The 21,197-nt window shown below is 39.6% G+C and overlaps 1 protein-coding gene across 2 annotated transcripts in view; it reads left to right on the top strand.

The window, feature by feature from the left end:
- Positions 1-21,197, top strand: part of Gabrg3 (gamma-aminobutyric acid (GABA) A receptor, subunit gamma 3) — a 670,753-nt gene that overhangs the window by 598,103 nt on the left and 51,453 nt on the right. For both annotated transcript variants that reach the window (NM_008074.3, XM_017321978.2), the window contains exon 6: positions 15,739-15,876. In NM_008074.3, the coding sequence (NP_032100.2) occupies positions 15,739-15,876 (138 nt within the window). The remainder of the gene's footprint in view (positions 1-15,738; positions 15,877-21,197) is intronic.

Below are 21,197 nucleotides of genomic sequence, written 5' to 3'. Positions count from 1 at the left end.
TCTCCATTGAAAAGTCAGGTATTATTATAATGGGTCTGACTTTATATATGACTTGCTTTTTTTTCTTGAACATTTTTTTTCAATTTTTATTAGATATTTTTTCATTTACATTTCCAATGCTATCCCAAAAGTCTCCTATACCTTCCCCTACCCTGCTCCCCTACACACCCAATCCCATGTCTTCGCCCTGGCATTACCCTGTACTGGGGCATATAAAGTTTGCTAGACCAGGGAACTTATCTTCCCAATGATGGCTGACTAGACAATCTTCTGCTACACATGCACCTAGAGACACAAGCTCTGGGGGTACTGGTTAGTTCATATTGTTGTTCCACCTATAGGTGTGCAGGCCCCTTATGCTCCTTGGGTACTTTCTCTAACTCCTCCATTGGGGGCCCTGTGTCCCATGCAATAGATGACTATGAGCATCCACTTCTGTATTTGCCAGACACTGGCATAGCCTCACCAAAGACAGCAATATCAGGGTACTTTCAGCAAAATCTTGCTGGCATATGCAATAGTGTCTGGGTTTTGTGGTTGTATATGGGATGGATTCCAAGGTGGGATAGTCTCTTGATGGTCCATCCTTTCGTCTCAGTTCCAAACTTTGTCTCTGTAACTCCTTCCATGGGTATTTTGTTCCCTGTTCTAGGGAGGAATGTAGTATACACACTTTGGTCTTCCTTCTTCTTGATACTCTTGTGTTTTGCAAATTGTACCTTGAATATTCTAAGTTTCTGGGCTAATGTACCTTTATCGGTAAGTGATTATCAACTGAGTTCTTTTGTGACTGGATTACCTCACTCAAGATGATATCCTCTAGATCCATCCATTTGCCTAAGAATTGTTTTTAATCGCTGAGTAGTACTCCATTGTGTAAATGTACCACATTTTCTGTATCCATTCCTCTGTTGAGGGGCATCTGGGTTCTTTCCAGCTTCTGGCTATTATAAATAAGGCTGCTATGAACATAGTGGAGCATGTGTCCTTATTGCAAGTTGGAACATCTTCTGGCGGTATATGCCCAGTAGAAGAATTGGTGGATCTTCCTGTAGTACTATGTCCAATTTTCTGAGGAAATGCCAGACTGATTTCCAGAGTGGTTGTACCAGCTTGCAATCCTACCAACAATGGAGGAGTGTCCTTCTTTCTCCACATCCTAGCCAGCATCTGCTGTCACCTGAATTTTTGATCTTAGCCATTCTGACTGGTGTGAGGTATAATCTCAGGGTTGTTTTGGTTTGAATTTCCCTGATGATTAAGGATGTTGAACATTTTTTCAGGTGCTTCTCAGCCATTTGGTATTCCTCAGTTGAGACTTCTTTGTTTAGCTCTGAGCCCCATTTTTAAGAGGGTTATTTGATTTTCTGGAGTCCATCTTCTTGAGTTCTTTATATATATATATATATTGGATATTAGACCCCTATCTGAATTACGATTGGTAAAGATCCTTTCCCAATCTGGTGGTTGCCTTTTTGTCTTATTGACAGTGTCTTTTGCCTTACAGAAGCTTTGCAATTTTATGAGGTCCCATTTTTCAATTCTTGATCTTACAGCACAAGCCATTGCTGTTCTATTCAGGAATTTTCCCCCTGTGATATCTTCAAGGCTTTTCACCACTTTCTCCTCTATAAGTTTCAGTGTCTCTGGTTTTATGTGGAGTTCCTTGATCCACGTAGACTTGACCTCACTACAAGGAGATAAGAGTGGATCAGTTCGAATTCTTCTACATGATAACTACCAGTTGTGCCAGCACCATTTGTTGAAAATGCTGTCTTTTTTTCAACTGGATGGTTTTGGCTCCCTTGTCAAACAAAGATCAAGTGACCATAGGTGTGTGGATTCATTTCTGGGGCTTCAATTCTATTCCATTGATCTACCTGTCTGTCACTGTACCAGTTCCATGCAGTTTTTATCACAATTGCTCTATAGTACAGCTTTAGGTTAGGCATGGGGTTCCCACCAGAGGTTCTTTTATCATTGAGAAGAGATTTTGCTATCCCAGGTTTTTTGATATTCCAGATGAATTTGCAAATTGCCCTCTCTAATTCGTTGAAGAATTGAGTTGGAATTTTGATGGGGATTGCATTGAATCTGTAGATTGCTTTTGGCAAGATAGCCATTTTAACTATATTGATCCTGCCAATCCATGAGCATGGGAGATCTTTCCAACTTCTGAGATCTTCTTTGATTTCTTTCTTCAGAGACTTGAAGTTTTTATCATACAGATATTTCACTTCCTTAGTTAGAGTAACACCAAGTTATTTTATATTACTGGTGACTATTGTGAATGTGGTTGTTTCCCTAACTCCTTTCTCAGCCTGTTTATCCTCTGTGTAGAGGAAGGCCATTGATTTGTTTGAGTTAACTTTATATCCAGCTACTGCACTGAAGCTGTTTATCAGGTTTAGGAGTTCTCTGGTGGAAATTTTAGGATCAATTATATATACTATCATATCATCTGGAAATACTGATATTTTGACTTGTTCCTTTCCAATTTGTATCCCTTTGACCTCCTTTTGTTGTCGAATTGCTCTGGCTAGTACTTCAAGTACTATATTGAATAGGTAGGGAGAAAGTGGGCAGCCTTGTCTAGTCCCTGATTTTAGTGGGATTGCTTCCAGCTTCTCACCATTTACTTTGATGTTGGCTACTGGTTTGCTGTAGAATGCTTTTATTGTGTTTAGGTATAGGCTTTGAAATCCTGATCTTTCTAAGACTTTTATCATGAAGAGGTGTTGGATTTTGTCAAATGCTTTCTCAGCATTTAATGAGATAATCATGTGGTTTTTGTCTTTGAGTTTGTTTATATAGTGGATTACATTGATGGATTTCCATATATTAAACCATCCCTGCATCCCTGGGATGAAGCCTACTTGATTATGATGGATGATTATTTTGATGTGTTCTTGGATTCGGTTTGCGAGAATTTTAGTGAGTATTTTTGCATCTATATTCATAAGGGAAATTGATCTGAAGTTCTCTATCTTTGTAGGGTCTTTATGTGGTTTAGGTATCAGAGTAATTGTGGCTTCATAGAATGACTTGGGTAGAAACTTCTGTTTCTTTTTTGTGGGAATAGATTGAGGAGAACTGGACTTAGGTCTTCTTTGACGGTCTCATTTGTCCTGGGCTTTTTTTCGTTGGGAGACTATTAATGACTGCTTCTATTTCTTTATGGGATATGGGACTGTTTAGGTCCTTAATCTGATCCTGATTTAACTTTGGTACCTAGTATCTGTCTAGAAATTTGTCCATTTCATCCAGGTTTTCTAGTTTTGTAGTAGGATCTGATAGTGTTCTGGATTTCCTCAGGTTATGTTGTTATGTTTTCATTTTCATTTTTGATTACTGTCCTTGTGCCCTCTAGTGAGTCTGGCTAAGGTTTTATCTATCTTGTTGATTTTTTTTCAAAGAACCAGCTTCAGGTTTGGTTGATTCTTTGAATAGTTATTTTTGTTTCCACTTGTTTGATTTCAGCCCTAAATTTAATTATTTCCTCCTGTCTACTCCTCTTGGGTGAATTTTCTTCCTCTTGTTCTAGAACTTTTAGGTGTGTTGTCAAGCTTCTAGTGTACGCTCTCTCTAGTTTCTTTTTGGAGGCACTCAGAGCTATGAGTTTTCCTCTTAGGAATGCTTTCATTATGTCCCATAAGTTTGGGTATGTTGTGGCTTCATTTTCATTAAATTCTAAAAAGTTTTTAATTTCTTTCTTTATTTCTTCCTTGACCAAGGTATCATTGAGTAGAGTTTTCTTCAGCTTCCAGATGAATGTTGGCTTTGTATTATTTATGTTGTTATTGAAAATCAGCCTTAGTCCATGCTGATCTGAGAGGATGCATGGGATAATTTCAATATTTTTGTATCTGTTGAGGCCTGTTTTGTGACCAATTATATGGTCGATTTTGGAGAAGGTACCATGAGGTGCTGAGAAGAAGGTATATCCTTTGTTTTAGGATCAAATGTTCTGTAGATAACAGTTAAATCCATTTGTTTCATAACTTCTGTTAGTTTCCATGTGTCTCTGTTTAGTTTCTGTTTCTAGGATCTGTCCATTGATGAGAGTGGGGTGTTGAAGTCTCCCACTATTATTGTGTGAGGTGCAATATGTGCTTTGAGCTTTACTATAGTTTCTTTAATGAATGTGGATGCCCTTGCATTTGGAGCATAGATATTCAGAATTGAGAGTTCATCTTGGAATATTTTACCTTTGATGAGTATGAAGTGTCTCTCTTTGTCTTTTTTGATAACTTTTGGTTGGAAGTCAATTTTATTTGATATTAGAATGGCTACTCCAGCTGTTTCTTCAGATCATTTGCTTGGAACATTGTTTTCAAACCTTTCACCCTGAGGTAGTGTCTGTCTTTTTCACTGAGGTGGGTTTCCTGTAAGCAGCAGAATTTTGGGTCCTGTTTGTGTAGCCAGTCTGTTAGTCTATGTCTTTTTATTGGGGAGTTAAGTCCATTGATATTAAGAGATATTAAGGAAAAGTAATTGTTGCTTCCTGTTATTTTTGTTGTTAGAGTTGGGATTCTGTTCTTGTAGCTGTCTTCTTTTAGGTTCGTTGAAGGATTACTTTCTTGCTTTTTCTAGGGTGTAGTTTTCATCCTTGTGTTGGTGTTTTCCCATTATTATCCTCTGAAGGGCGGGATTCGTGGAAAGGTATTGTGCGAATTTGGTTTTGTCATGGAATACTTTGGTTTCTCCATCTATGGTAATTGAGAGTTTTGCTGGGTATAGTAGCATGGGCTGGCATTTGTGTTCTCTTATGGTCTGTATAACATCTGTCTAGGATCTTTTGGCTTTCATAGTCTCTGGTGAGAAGTCTGGAGTAATTCTAATAGGTCTGCCTTTATATGTTACTTGACCTTTTTTCCTTACTACTTTTAATAGTCTATCCTCATTTAGTGCATTTGTTGTTCTGATTATTATTTGTCAGGAGGAATTTCTTTTCTGGTCCAGTCTATTTGGAGTTCTGTAGGCTTCTTGTATGTTCATGGACATCTCTTTCTTTAGGTTTGGGAAGTTTTCTTCTATAATTTTGTTGAAGATATTTGCTGGCCCTTTAAGTTGAAAAACTTCATTCTCATATACTCCTATTATCTGTAGGTTTGGTCTTCTCATTGTGTCCTGGATTTCCTGGATGTTTTGACATAGGATCTTTTTTGCATTTTGCATTTTCTTTGGTTGTTGTGCCTATGTTCTCTATGGAATCTTCTGCACCTGAGATTCTTCTATCTCTTGTATTCTGTGCTGATGCTAACATCTATGGTTTCTGATTTCTTTCCTAGGATTTCTATCTCCAGAGTTGTCTCCCTTTGTGTTTTCTTCATTGTTTCACTTCCATTTTTAGATCTTGGATGGTTTGGTTCAATTCCATCACCTGTTTGGTTGTGTTTTTTGTTTTTCTATAATTCTTTCTTTCTTTTCTTTTTTTTTATTCTTTTTTTTTTCTTTGGCTTTTGGCTTTTGGCTTTTGGCTTTTGGCTTTTTCGAGACAGGGTTTCTCTGTGTAGCCCTGGCTGACCTGGAACTTACTTTTTAGACCAGGCTGGCCTTGAACTCAGAAATCTGCCTGCCTCTGCCTCCCAAGTGCTGGGATTAAAGGTATGTGCCACCATCACCCAGCTCCTGTAATTCTTTAAAGGATTTTTGTGTTTCCTCTTTAAGGTCTTCTACCTGTTTAGCAGTGTTTTCCTTAATTCCTTGAGGGATTTTTGTGCTTCCTCTTTAAGGGCTTCTACCTGTTTAGCAGTGTTCTCCTGTGTTCTTTAAGTGAGTTATTAATTTCCTTCTTAAAATTCTCTACCAGCATCATGAGATATAATTTTAGATCTGAATCTTGCTTTTTGGGTGTGTTGGGGTATCCAGGACTGGCTGTGGTGAGATTACTGGGTTCTGATAATGCCCAGTGGTCCTGGTTTCTGTTAGTAAGTTTCTTTTGTTTGACTTTCGCCTTCTGGTAATCTCTGGTGTTAGATGCTCTAGCTGTCTCTTGCTGGACCTTGTTCCTCCTGTGATTCTTTAGCCTCTGTCAGCACTCCTGAGAGACCAACTCTCTCCTGTGTCCCAGTGGTCAGAACACTCTCTGTAGGCAAGCTCTCCTCTTGCAGGGAAGGTGCACAGAAGTCTGGAGCTCAGATCCACCTCCTGATTCCTGGGGTCAGAGCCCTCCCTGGAGGCCAACTCTCCTCTGGCAGGGAAGGTGTCCAGGGGTCTGAGTCTCAGCTTTGTCTCCTGGCTGATGATGAAGGCCCAAGGGACCCTGTCCAAGAAGCTCTGTTGCTTCTGCCGCCCATGTGTTCTCCTGTGTAGACTGGTCTCAGTGATCCCACGATTCTGGCTGTGCTAGGGCCTGCCTTTGTCCTTTGACCCTGTTGATGCTAGCACAAAACCCTCTGGTTTTTGTTGCGTTCCACTCAACAGTGATCTCAGGGTCCTGGGTGTCCTGCATTGTGGAGAGACCTCTGGGGACCTTGGGGCCCTCTGCCGAGATTGCACCGAGGATGGAGCAGGGGTGGCTCTAACAAGAATGAATCCCAGCCACTGGTCAGGCAGCTGTACTTTGTCTGTGTTCCTGCTAGCACAAGGCCCTCTGGGTTTTTTGGAACTGATGTTGCGTTCTACTCACCAGTGATCTCAAGGTCCTGGGTGTGCTAGGGTGCCTGCAGTGTGGAAAGTCCTCTGGGGACCTTCGGGCCCTCAACCGAGATCGCACAAAAAGCTTTAATATTCTTTCTTTATTTTGTCCATTTAGTTTTTCATGCCTCCAATGATGCCCATTGTTTTATTCAACTGTTTATTTAAGTTTTAAGGACTTTATTAAGACATTTATAGTCTTCTTAAGATTCTTGAACATATTCATAATATCAGTTTTGAAGTCCTGGCCATGTGTTTCAGCTAAATTGCTTTGCTCTGGATCTATTGAAGTAGGGCTACTGGCTTCTGGGGGAGACATATTGTCTTGGTTGTTTATGTTATGTTTTTAGCTATATCTAGACATAGAGTTGTAAATATTCCTTAGTACAAGTATCTGGTCTTCACTTTGTTGGATGGGTGGTGATTGGTGTTGCCTACTCTGGGTTCTAGCCAAGTGCAGTAGCTGTGGTTTCCTTGACAGAGTGGTTCTGTGTATCTGCAAAGGAATGAAGATGGGCTACAGAGAAAAAGCTGAATCCCTGCCTACTGTGATCAGTGTGGGTCCCATAATGTGAGTAGGGAATAATTCTGTAGACTGGCACAAATTGAAAAGGAATGGAACTAGGCTAAAAGGAAAGTTTGAAATGGCCCCATAGTTTTTGAAAAGACAAAGCCTTGAAAGATGTACGGCTTGTGTAGTATTTTTAAGCCAGTTCTCTATTAGCCTAAACTTAAACAGCAGTCTGCATTCAAAGGCCTTTCTTTAGAAATAAAGACACCATATTAGACACTGTACCAAGTTGAGAATCTCTGTATTGAGAATTCTTTTTTATCTTTTTTTATTAAATTATGTTATATATTTACATTCTGAATGTTTCCCCCATTCCTGGTTCCCCCTCCCTGAGTTCTTCACTCCATCCCTCCTCCCCTTTGTTTCTATCCCACCAACCTACATCCAACTTACTCTCCACCCACACACCAGCATTCTCCTTCCCTGGAACATCAGGTTTCTACAGGATTAAGTCCATCTTCTCCCATTGAAACCAGACAAGGCAGTCCTCTGCTACATATGTGCCAGTGGCCAATGACCAGCCCATGTATGCTCTTTCGTTAGTGACTTGGTCTCTGGGAACTCTGAGGGGTTCAGGTTAGTTGATGCTGTTGTTCTTCCTATAGGGTTGCAATCCCCTTCAGCGCCTTCAGTTCTTCCCCTAACTTTTCCATGAGGGTCCCTGACCTCTGTCCAATGTTTGGGTGTAAGTATCTGCATCTGTCTCAGTCAGCTGCTGGTAGAGCCTCTCAAAGGACAGACATGCTAGGCTCATGTCTGCAAGCACAATATGGCATCAGTAAGAGTGTCAAGGTTTAGTGCTTGCACATGGGATAGATCCCAAATTGGGCCAATGTCTGGATGGCCTTTCCTTCAGTCTATGCTCCATTTTTATCTCTGCAATTTTTTTAGACAGGCCCAATTCTGGGCAAAAAATTTTAAAAAGGTAGGTGGTCCTATGTCTCAATTAGTGGCCATATCTATCTACTGGAGGTGGTCTCTTCAGGTTTCACCTCTCTACTGTTGGGCATTTCAGATAAGGTCATCCCTATTGAGTCCTGGGAGCCTCTCACATCCCAAGGTCTCTGGGATTTTCCAGAGGCTCTTCAACCCTTACCCCAAGAAGCTGCATATTTCCATTTATTGTCCTGTATATCTAGACTTCTTTTATGTGTCCCCCATATCCAATACTGCCCCCTCTTTCCCCTCTCCCTCCATTCTCCCACCCAGATTCCTCCCACTCTTTGCCTCCTGTGGTTATTTTGTTCCCTCTTGTAAGTAGCATTGAAGTATCTACACCTGGGCCTTCTTTCTTATTAAGCTTCATATGGGTCTGAGTTGTATGGTGGTTATTCTGAACTTTTTGGCTAATATTCACTTATCAGTGAGTACACACCATGCATGTAGGTCTGGGTTACCTTTCTCAGGATGATATTTTCTACTTCCATCCATTTGCCTGCAAAATTCATAGTGTCCTTGTTTTTAATAGCTCTAATTGTGTGGATGAACCACATTTTCTGTATACACTCCTCAGTGGAGGGACATCTGGGTTGTTTCTAGCTTCTGGCTATTACAAATAAGGCTGCTATGAACATAGTGGAGCATGTGTCCTTGTGATGTGTTAGAATATCTTTTGGGTATATGCCCAAAAGTGGTATAGCTGGGTTTTCAGGAAGAAGTATTTCCCCATAAGTTTTTGAAAAGATAAAACCTTGAAAGATGTATGGTTTTTATAATATCTTAAAACCAGTTATTTAATACCTTAAAGTTAGACAACAGTCTCCAGTCAAAGGTCTTTCTCCAGCAATAAAGATACCATATACTACACTGTATGGAGTTGAGAATCTCTGCATCAAGAATTTTAAGGAAGAGTATAAAACAGTGTCTAAGTGCTAGCTGCAGTGTTGTGGTCAACAATAGATTCCACTGTATCCAGCATACTACAATACATCTTCACAACTAGGCTCTTATCACAACAGTGATAAGTTTATGATTGATTGTTTTCTTACTTCTGATATATGTGTGTGTGTGATGTTTGCATTGGGAAAATTACATTTTTCATAGCATCAGAACAACTATTATGCATGAGCACACTGACAACTCCAAACAAGAAACTGATCACAATTCCCAAGAAGAATTGCTTTTCTTCCATACAGAAAAAGCAGATGGGGAACAATCGCCCAGTAACTTTTTAAACCAGCACTGCCCCCACCTCCCTCTACATATTTTTCAAAGTAGGTCAAGTGTAACAGACTAGAATGGCACTTAACTCTTATTAGACAAAGACAATTTGACTCTTCTCCTCACAAAAGCTATGTGAAGTGTAATTCCTTACTCTTAGTCTCAATCTCTTCTATCCAGGTCTGAAATTATAAGAAAACTAGAGTCTAGAGGGAAGTGGTGGGATCCTGACCTCAGAGATTCTTGTTACCTGAGCCAGTACTAATTAATTGATCCATATGTGAGGATATCAGGTCAATGAAACAGAATTCCATACACCAATCAGCTTAAACAGAATTCATTTCCTCTGTTTGGCAGACAAGGAATTTCACCATCTGGGGTGAACAGATTGAGTGCCTGCTGAGGACTCTTTAGTATGTAGAAAAGGCTACTTCTGCTTGATGGTGTGTGCTTATAGACTGCCGGGGTGGGGTGGGGATCAACTGCATGTTTTATTAAATCATTTATTCCATTGTAAGTAGGGAGGGACCTCCTAATGTGAAGCCATTCAGGACTATGACTTTAGCATAGATAAATCTATAGATATGGGAGGTACAATCATTATATCAGTGAAATGTATTTCTATGCTTTCTTCAATACCAAAGCACTATTATAATGTAGGAATCCTATCTATATTCTCTACAAAAAAAGAAGACACAACCTTGAAAAAAGCCTCAAATATTTAATAGGATTATGACCCGGTGGTGGCAAGATCTGAATTCATTGTATGGTGGTTTGAATTAAAATGGCCCTCCTGGACTCATAGGGAGTAGCACTATTCAGAGCTATGGCCTTGTTAGAGGAAGTGTGTCACTGTGGAGGTGGACTTTGGGGTTTGAGAAGCCCATGCTGGACCCAGTAGCACTCTCTTTCCTGCTGCCTGCTGATCTAGACATAGAACTCTCCAGTAACTTTCCAAGACTATCTTCCTGTGGACCAGCATGCTTCATGGCATGGCAATAATGGAATAAACCTCTACACTGTAAGCCAGCCCCCCAAAACTTATGAAATGTTCCTTTATAAGGGTTGTTATGCTGCAAAGCTTCTGCAAGGCAAAAGACACCGTCAATAAGACAAAAAGACCACCAATAGATTGGAAAAGGATCTTTACCTATCTTAAATCAGATAGGGGACTAATATCAAATATATATAAAGAACTCAAGAGGGTGGACTCCAGAAAATCAAATAACCACCTTAAAAGATGGGGCTCAGAGCTGAACAAAGAATTCTCACCTGAGGAATACCGAAAGGCTGAGAAACACCTGAAAAAATGTTCAACATCCTTAATCATCAGAGAAATGCAAATCAAAACAACCCTGAGATTCCACCTCACACCAGTCAGAATGGCTAAGATCAAAAATTCAGGTGACAGCAGATGCTGGGGAGGATGTGGAGAAAGGAACACTCCTCCATTGTTGGTGGGATTGCAAGCTTGTACAACCACTCTGGAAATCAGTCTGGCGGTTCCTCAGAAAATTGGACATAGTACTACCGGAGGATCCCACAATACCTCTCTTGGGCATATATCCAGAAGATGTCCCAACCGGTAAGAAGGACACATGCTCCACTATGTTCATAGCAGCCTTATTTATAATAGCCAGAAGCTGGAAAGAACCCAGATGCCCCTCAACAGAGGAATGGATACAAAAAATGTGGTACATTTACATAATGGAGTACTACTCAGCTATTAAAAAGAACGAATTTACGAAATTCCTAGGCAAATGGTTGGATCTGGAGGGCATCATCCTGAGTGAGGTAACGCAATCACAAAAGAACTCAAATGAAATGTACTCACTGATAAGTGAATATTAGCCCAGAAACTTAGTATAGCGAGATATAAGGTAAAAGATGCAAAACACATGAAACTGAAGAAGAACGAAGACCAAAGTGTGGACACGTTGCTCCTTCTTAGAATTGGAAACAATCAACCAAGGAAGGAGTTACAGAGACAAAGTTTGGAGCTGAGACAAAAGGATGGACCATCTAGAGACTGCCATATCCAGGGATCCATCCCATAATTAGCCTCCAAACGATGACACCATTGCATACACTAGCAAGCCTTTGTTGCAAGGACCGTGATATAGCTCTCCCTTGTGAGACTATGCCGGGGCCTAGCAAACACAGAAGTGGATGCTCACAGTCAGCTAATGGATGGATCATAGGGCTCCCAATGGAGGAGCTAGAGAAAGTACCCAAGGAGCTAAAGGGATCTGCAACCCTATAGGTGGAACAACATTATGAACTAACCAGTACCCCAGAGCTCTTGACTCTAGCTGCATATGTATCAAAAGATGGCCTAGTCGGCCATCACTGGAAAGAGAGGCCCATTGGTCAGGCAAACTTTGTATGCCCCAGTACAGGGGAACGCCAGGGCCAAAAAATGGGAATGGGTGGGTAGGGGAGTGGGGGGGGGGGACTTTTGGGATAGCATTGGAAATGTAATTGAGGAAAATACGTAATAAAAAAAAAGATAAAAAAAATAAGGGTTGTTATGGCCATGGTGTCTATTCACAGTAATAAAACCCTAACTAAAACACAGTGGTAATTTTTTTTTTCTTATTTTATTTTTGAGCCTTTGACCTGAGTGGCTTCACATTAGGAGGTCCCTACTTACAATGGAATACATTTGGGCTGATATGAAAATTGCAGTTTTCTAATCATGGATATTTAAGAAAAAACATTAACAGAATGCAAAGAGAGAAAAACTTAAGCTTTAACTAGCAGTATTTGTGAATATCATGCACGGGGTCTGTCAAAAGAAAGGCCTTGACCAAAACAATCTCAGAAGGAATAACAAATTAAAGGGAGAAATAAGGAGAGCCCAGAGGGATGGTGTCCTTCCCTGAACAGATAAGGTCAGTCTCTTAACAATATAGCAAGGTCTACCTTAAGAAAAGCCAAAAATCAAACTAAAACAGCCATCCAATTGACTTCAGTCCTGAGGGAAGTGAGTGTGGCCATCTCACCCTACTGGGATCATACAATAGGACTCAGAATCTAGTCCTCAAAGAGAAGAAAGTTCTAGGCACAGGATCACAAGTCAAGGAGGACGTGACAGTGCTCATGCTTGGTGAGGCCAATCTCTAAGTCATGGCAGTGAACCCTGATGGCCTTGACGATGTGGAACAGGAAGCCTGGGACTCAGAGCTCCTGGCCCATCAGTTGAACTCATGAACTTTGGACACCAAAACAGAACAGTTTTACTCAGAGGGGTGAGCTCTGTGTAGAATGAATAAAAAGCAAGGCAGTCCTTAAATTTAAGTGTGTGTTGTGTGTGTTGAGGTGGGATTGGGGTCCCACAGACAAACTGTAATCAGAATTCAGAAGTATTTGTCTGAGCACATTTTAAAGAGGTATTTTGTCTTATTTAAGCACACAAACAAAAATAAATATAGATATCAATGGTGAGTTTTATATCAAACTTTCAATTCAGTGTCTCATACATAAAATGTCAAGAAGGAGAAAGGATGGGAAGCCTCCATAAAGGTTCTGTTCTCTCGGTGTGCTGACAGACCGTACAAAGGCTGTGGAAAATGGTTCTGGCTCCAGCTTCTTGTTGTTTCCAGTCCACCGACAGGTTCCAAAGCTCGAATGGCTTTGGTTTGGAAGCTGATCACTGGCTATAAAGCCTATTTCAGAGGAAGTGGTATCTTATAAAATGTTGTATCAGAGCAAGATCTTAAGAACAGTATCACTGACAGATTGATGGGTAAAGCTCAAGAAACTCTTGCTAATGCTTGTTGAAAAGCTGAGATCATCTGCATTTCTACAAAGATCAGGGCAGCAAAGCCTTTGGAAGGTGTTCAGTGATCAAGGAACTGGGTTTGGCCACTGTGCTCTGTGATATGAATGTAGGTATGAGCACACTTAAGTTGGAGAACTTGAATCTAGGGATCAAGGAAGACCAGGGAGGGCAGTGGTGAGTGCAGGTCCTTAGCCAAGCACCTGGAGGCTCTGCCTTGGTGCTCTGCGTCACCTCTGAAGAGAGAATGAAAACCACACCCCACAACCATGATTTTTTTTTAGAAGTAAAAATTTTACTCAGTAGTTTATGAAAAACAAATAATAAAGGAGGACATAAAGTTGGGAGGTGGTAGGGTTAGGTCTAGATAGAGGAAAGCATCAAAGTGAATATGATCAAAATATATTGGAAACAGGTATGAAAATTTAAAACAATTAGTAAAAATACCATGTTTTAAATGTCTAGTTTCTAAAATTGTATAGAGCCTGTAAAGAAATAGAAAAATGTACCTACCTTAAAAAAAATAAAACATTGGAATAGAAATTATTGTTGAAGGGGCTAGGGAAATAACTTAGCTAGTAAAGTGCTTGCTGTGCAAGTACAAAATTGTGCCTGAAATAGATGTTTCTCTGGGACAATGGAGACCAGTGAGTTTCTGGTTTCTAGGGAATAAAAAAACCTGAGATTGTCCTCTGGTCTCTTAGTGCACAAGCACATATAAACAAATGCACATTCGTATGAGCACACATACACACTCACACATCACTAAAGATTCCCAGATGTTAGATATACTAGTAAAAAAAAATTTAAGTCTGCTCTATTTAGCACTTTGAAAAATGTATAGGAAATCATATCTAAATAATTAAATGAAAATATGCTAATCAGATCTCATAAAAGTAGTTAAAAGATAGAACCTATTTTAAAAGAACCCAATTGAAGTCTTAGCCTTGAAAAGTACAATGTCTACAATTAAAAATTTCATCAGTGGAGTGAATGAGTTTGAGCAGATAGAACAAAGTGGAGATCTCCCAGTGATCAGCATTAAGTTCACATTGATGGAGACAAGAATGAAGAAAGAACCAATGAAGGCATCAGTGGTTTCCAGATGAACTGTGAGGTGAATAGAAAGAAGACAGATGATATGCCAGGCCATGGAACTACATATACAGCACCAATGACAAACACATGCCATATGTGTTTGCCTAATCCATAGACTATATAACAAACTATAATGTGAAGTATGTAATATAAACTGTGAGTTCTGACTGATAATGATATGTCTATTTGTGCAAGTGATTAATTGTAACAAATATACCAACAAATGTGGTTGCTGTTAGTGGGATATGGAATATATGTGTAGAAAACAGTGGTATATGAGTCCTCCTTCCAGTTGTTTACAAAATAGCAACTTCTCTAAATAACATAAAATAAATTAAAAAAAAAAAGATGTTTCTGGAGGTACCTGTCTTCTATGGTGTGGATGATAGATGATAGATAGATAGATAGATAGATAGATAGATAGATAGATAGATAGATTCGATTACATACTTTTCTATGGGTGTAATAATAAATGTTTATAGACTATTGTTAGGGATTATGTTGGTTTAGCAAGTTAATGGTTGAGATTCTCCTCTTATAATTATGACTCTACTAGCATAACTGTTAGCTGGGTTCCTAGTACTAAGCATACCTTTTCTCTTGCTGAGTGGATCTAAAGATCAATTAGAGAACAATTCATTACCTTCAAGTTATATGTGCCACGACTGCACTTTTAGGGTTATCATGCCATGCTGGTAATTGATTTGGTTAATAGGTATCATAGTTGGCTAAAACTGTCGGTTGCCTTCCTTTGTTAGAAGCTTCCGTGATGCCTTCAGATATCATGAAAGCTAGAACTCAAGGAGAGAGCATTCAGGTTAGTTCCAGCTATAGGGTTTCTAGACTTTGCTTCTGATTTGTGTATTATCTTTAGCAATAAAGTCTCATCTTTCACCTCTGGGGAGGTAATCAAGGGCAGCAACAACAGGCTATATTTTGGAACCAGGCAGACAGTATTGACCAACAATTCAAATGAGGGCTTGTCATAGCTGGTATTGGGATTTTTTTTTTTAGGTCTTTGGAGAAAGCAACATCAGCCTATGTGAGAAAAGTTCATTAAAATCTATATATGTATAGACATACATAAAATCATATATATAATGACATCTCCATGGTGCAAATAAAGCAGTCTTGGTTAATGAATGTCAGGTATTGGACTTAGGCCAGGATGACAAAACTGGTGCTTATGCTAACATTGTAAAATACCTCCTCTCTTGGAAGGTCAACTCATCATCATGGTTCAGGTTAAAGAAACATAGTCCTACTTACTGTACCTATAGAAACATGGCTAGGCTCCTAGCTAAGTAATTCTTTGTTCATCATTAAGACAAGTATCAGGAGCCACTTGTCCTTTGACTTGTGGAGTTTCTGTGTCTCTAAAAAAAACAGGACTTAAAATTGTAACTACTACAAGGTGATCAGAAACAAATTTTGACATAATGTTTTATGAATCTAAATTTGCAGGTGTTAATATCTTCTCTGCTTTTAGATGGCTACCCCAAAGAAGAAATGATTTATCGTTGGAGGAAAAATTCAGTTGAGGCAGCTGATCAGAAATCATGGCGGCTCTATCAGTTTGACTTCATGGGCCTCAGAAACACTACAGAAATCGTGACAACATCTGCAGGTAGGAGCACTTAATTAAGTCAGCTTTTAGGCCAACAGGGAAATTTGACCTTGATCCCCTGTGTCCCAACCTCCTGGCAAGCCCTGGTAGACTTCCATTTGTATGTTTATGCTGAGTCTTAGCAAGGAGCACCCAGGACCAACACAGCTGACTCAAAGATGGAAATATGTTCAAAGTTTAAATTTGGGTAGGATAGAACTGACTTATGTTTGTGAATAAAGTCTGTGGAGACATTATATCTGTGCACCTAACTACATTGCTCAAGACTGGCTGGTATGTAACCCTAACTGCAATGCTTAGGGCTGTGAGACTTAGGAATAGGGTTTTATACCAATGGTGCCGATTCTTCTTCATTGACTTCCCTGAGACTCAGGTGACACTCAGAAATCACAAATAAAAGGATCTGATGAAACGAGTTTTTAATAATACATTCTACTTTTTCCTTTATTACTATAAAATAAGAAAAATTTGATTTTTTGATACATTGAGAACAAATATCATTTATACATAAAATATATCAGCAATTATATGACAAGTAGTCTGTATAAATTAATATGTTTTATGTCCATGTCCTTCTTCCTACTTGGTATTTAGTAGTTGTAATCAACTATCTTTTCATTGACATTCTTCTGGAAGGTATAAAGTGGAGTTATATTATTTCCTAAAGATCTTGCTATTTGCTAATGTGAAAATAATTTGCTCTTAAAATCCCATAATAAATAACTTTATTGATGCCTAGAACAATATATCAGCTTTTTAATTGATTAAACAATTAAGTATATCTAATTGAAAAATTACATAGAAGACATATATGTATTCAGAAGGGCACTGAAGAACTAGCAAATAAAAGATGAAAGGGAAAGATTTCTCACAGGTGTCTCCATGCTACAGTTGAGAGGTAGATCTGTATAAGTGATAAAGGTTAGAAGGATGAAGGGCCATACCTTCTTTAAGTTGACTGTGGTGGCAGCAAGAAGGGAGATGCTTAAAGCAATGCCTTCTTACCTCTCACACAAAAATAATTGCATAATAATGCATAAACATATGGCCTGCTGACCAAGCCCAAAGGAAAAACAAATAAAGACAGAAAGAGACCAAGAGATGACTAAAACATTGAAGTTACTCAGCAATAGCTTTAGGATAGATATAAACTCTTTTTATGAGAACAGAAGATGACTTGGGTGTGGAGGGACATGCCTTTAATCCTACTGCTTGAGATCCGGGTGAATCTCTATGAGTTCAAGGCCAGTCAGGTCTACATAAAGAAAGTATGGATAATTTCACAAGAGAACACTATTTTATATTTTAAAAAAAAAGCAAGAAATACAACCATTTAGAAATTTAAAAAAGAAAGCGCCAGAATTTTTAAATTTAAGATGCAAAACTATCATCAACAAAATCAGACATGATAAAAGCAATCTACAGCAAACCAGTAGCCAACATCAAAGTAAATGGAGAGAAGCTGGAAGCAATCCCACTAAAATCAGGGACTAGACAAGGCTGCCCACTTTCTCCCTACCTTTTCAACATAGTACTTGAAGTATTAGCCAGAGCAATTCGACAACAAAAGGAGATCAAGGGGATACAAATTGGAAAAGAGGAAGTCAAAATATCACTTTTTGCAGATGATATGATAGTATATATAAGTGACCCTAAAAATTCTACCAGAGAACTCCTAAACCTGATAAACAGCTTCGGTGAAGTAGCTGGATATAAAATAAAATCAAACAAGTCAATGGCCTTTCTCTATACAAAGAATAAACAGGCTGAGAAAGAAATTAGGGAAACAACACCCTTCTCAATAGTCACAAATAATATAAAATATCTTGGCGTGACTCTAACTAAGGAGGTGAAAGATCTGTATGATAAAAACTTCAAATCTCTGAAGAAAGAAATTAAAGAAGATCTCAGAAGATGGAAAGATCTCCCATGCTCATGGATTGGCAGGATCAACATTGTAAAAATGGCTATCTTGCCAAAAGCAATCTACAGATTCAATGCAATCCCCATCAAAATTCCAACTCAATTCTTCAACGAATTGGAAGGAGCAATTTGCAAATTTGTCTGGAATAACAAAAAACCTAGGATAGCAAAAAGTCTTCTCAAGGATAAAAGAACTTCTGGCGGAATCACCATGCCAGACCTAAAGCTTTACTACAGAGCAATTGTGATCAAAACTGCATGGTACTGGTATAGAGACAGACAAGTAGACCAATGGAATAGAATTGAAGATCCAGAAATGAACCCACACACCTATGGTCACTTGATCTTCGACAAGGGAGCTAAAACCATCCAGTGGAAGAAAGACAGCATTTTCAACAATTGGTGCTGGCACAACTGGTTGTTATCGTGTAGAAGAATGCGAATCGATCCATACTTATCTCCTTGTACTAAGGTCAAATCTAAGTGGATCAAGGAACTTCACATAAAACCAGAGACACTGAAACTTATAGAGGAGAAAGTGGGGAAAAGCCTTGAAGATATGGGCACAGGGGAAAAATTCCTGAACAGAACAGCAATGGCTTGTGCTGTAAGATCGAGAATCGACAAATGGGACCTAATGAAACTCCAAAGTTTCTGCAAGGCAAAAGACACCGTCAATAAGACAAAAAGACCACCAACAGATTGGGAAAGGATCTTTACCTATCCTAAATCAGATAGGGGACTAATATCCAACATATATAAAGAACTCAAGAAGGTGGACTTCAGAAAATCAAATAACCCCATTAAAAAATGGGGCTCAGAACTGAACAAAGAATTCTCACCTGAGGAATACCGAAAGGCTGAGAAACACCTGAAAAAATGTTCAACATCCTTAATCATCAGGGAAATGCAAATCAAAACAACCCTGAGATTCCACCTCACACCAGTCAGAATGGCTAAGATCAAAAATTCAGGTGACAGCAGATGCTGGCGAGGATGTGGAGAAAGAGGAACACTCCTCCATTGTTGGTGGGAGTGCAGGCTTGTACAACCACTCTGGAAATCAGTCTGGCGGTTCCTCAGAAAACTGGACATAGTACTACCGGAGGATCCAGCAATACCTCTCCTGGGCATATATCCAGAAGATGTCCCAACAGGTAAGAAGGACACATGCTCCACTATGTTCATAGCAGCCTTATTTATAATAGCCAGAAGCTGGAAAGAACCTAGATGCCCCTCAACAGAGGAATGGATACAGAAAATGTGGTACATCAACACAATGGAGTACTACTCAGCTATTAAAAAGAATGAATTTATGAAATTCCTAGCCAAATGGATGGACCTGGAGGGCATCATCCTGAGTGAGGTAACACATTCACAAAGAAACTCACACAATATGTATTCACTGATAAGTGGATATTAGCCCCAAACCTAGGATACCCAAGATATAAGATATAATTTGCTAAACACATGAAACTCAAGGAGAATGAAGACTGAAGTGTGGACACTATGCCCCTCCTTAGATTTGGGAACAAAACACCCATGGAAGGAGTTACAGAGACGGAGTTTGGAGCTGAGATGAAAGGATGGACCATGTAGAGACTGCCATAGCCAGGGATCCACCCCATAATCAGCATCCAAACGCTGACACCATTGCATACACTAGCAAGATTTTATTGAAAGGACGCAGATGTAGCTGTCTCTTGTGAGACTATGCCGGGGCCCAGCAAACACAGAAGTGGATGCTCACAGTCAGCTAATGGATGGATCATAGGGCTCCCAATGGAGGAGCTAGAGAAAGTAGCCAAGGAGCTAAAGGGATCTGCAACCCTATAGGTGGAACAACATTATGAGCTAACCAGTACCCCGGAGCTCTTGACTCTAGCTGCATATATATCAAAAGATGGCCTAGTCGGCCATCACTGGAAAGAGAGGCCCATTGGACTTGCAAACTTTATATGCCCCAGTACAGGGGAATACCAGGGCCAAAAAGGGGGAGTGGGTGGGCAGGGGAGTGGGGGTGGGTGGATATGGGCGACTTTTGGTATAGCATTGGAAATGTAAATGAGTTAAATACCTAATAAAAAATGGAAAAAAAAAAGAAAAAAAAAAAAAGAAAAAAAAATCAGAAGTAAAATTTATAGTTATAAACACTAAAGCTGATCATTAGAAGGCATCAAATCTAAACAATAATAATTTAGAGGTAAACAGTCAATGAGTAGGTAAGATAATATATGAAGTTTTCCTGTGTTTTTGGTTTTAAAACTATGTAAATCTAAAAATAGAGCTCCAGGAGTGGGGTTCACACACATTAAGTTAAAAGAGGGGAAGAATTGTCCTAAATAGATAGAAAATGTGAACTTGCATGTTCCACAATACTGTCCAGTCCTATGGGTGACTGCATAGAAAGTCAGCAGACTGCCAAACAGCAGGCTGGAGATGTGTATTTAAGTACCTAGAGGAAAAGGCACAAGTAAAACTAACAGAGATGTCTGACTTTATACCAGGATGCATGACAACATGCACACACTGAGATTGCAAGCATGAACAAATCAGAGAACCTTACTTACAGCAAACTTGCCAATACAAATAAAGGGAAACTAATGTTTTCAGACTAAAGAAGACTGGGATGAAGAGTTTGGTACTGAGAGCCTCATAATGAGCTACCATCCCTTCAAAGACATTTGCAAGCTAACCCATTCCCTGGCTGTATCAAAATTTCTAAAACTGTCCAGGACTGTTAGTTAACTTTTCTAAGCAATATAGTCAGGACACCTGATTTTTTTTCACTGTGTGTATGATCTGCTGTGGTGCTGGCTGCACAAAGCTATGCAGAACAGGTTCAGGCTTGCAGTGACACATCCTGCAGGGAGCTAGGATGAGAGCCATCTTCTGACGCTCAGAAGGGGTTCGGTTGTAGAAGCCAGGCTTTCAAACACACTCTCACCTCAGACGATGAGATCAAGCAGAAGCCTAGGGCCCGAAATTAATTGCTTTAATATCTTTTCTTTTGGTGTAGATTTCACTGGCAGGCTCAGGTGGGGTCCCAGGGAGAGGCCAGTTGTCAGTCAAAGGGAAGGCAGCACTTCCAGCAATGTGACTAAAGCATCATAGCTTAATGTGCACAGCTGATATTTCTGAAGTTTATTCATGCTTTAAGTTTAGTAGCAACTCATGGTACTTTTCCAAAGTCCACAAACATCACTGTGTGTATGAAGTTTAGATATTGCCAGTGCTGAAGATAAAGCTTTAAAATGCTTCCCTGGCCATCTGCTCTAAGCAGAGAAGACAAGGGGCTGAACCCTAGGGCCAGATGGCCATACGTTGTTTGAACTGCACTGTGCCACTTATATGGTATTTGGCCCTGGGCAGCTCCTGTGAGCATCACAAATGAGCTT

This window comes from Mus musculus, chromosome 7 (assembly GCF_000001635.26).
Source record: "Mus musculus strain C57BL/6J chromosome 7, GRCm38.p6 C57BL/6J".
Taxonomy (NCBI): domain Eukaryota; kingdom Metazoa; phylum Chordata; class Mammalia; order Rodentia; family Muridae; genus Mus; species Mus musculus.
Note: the sequence above shows the minus strand (reverse complement) of the source record. Positions and strands in the feature narration are given on the sequence as shown.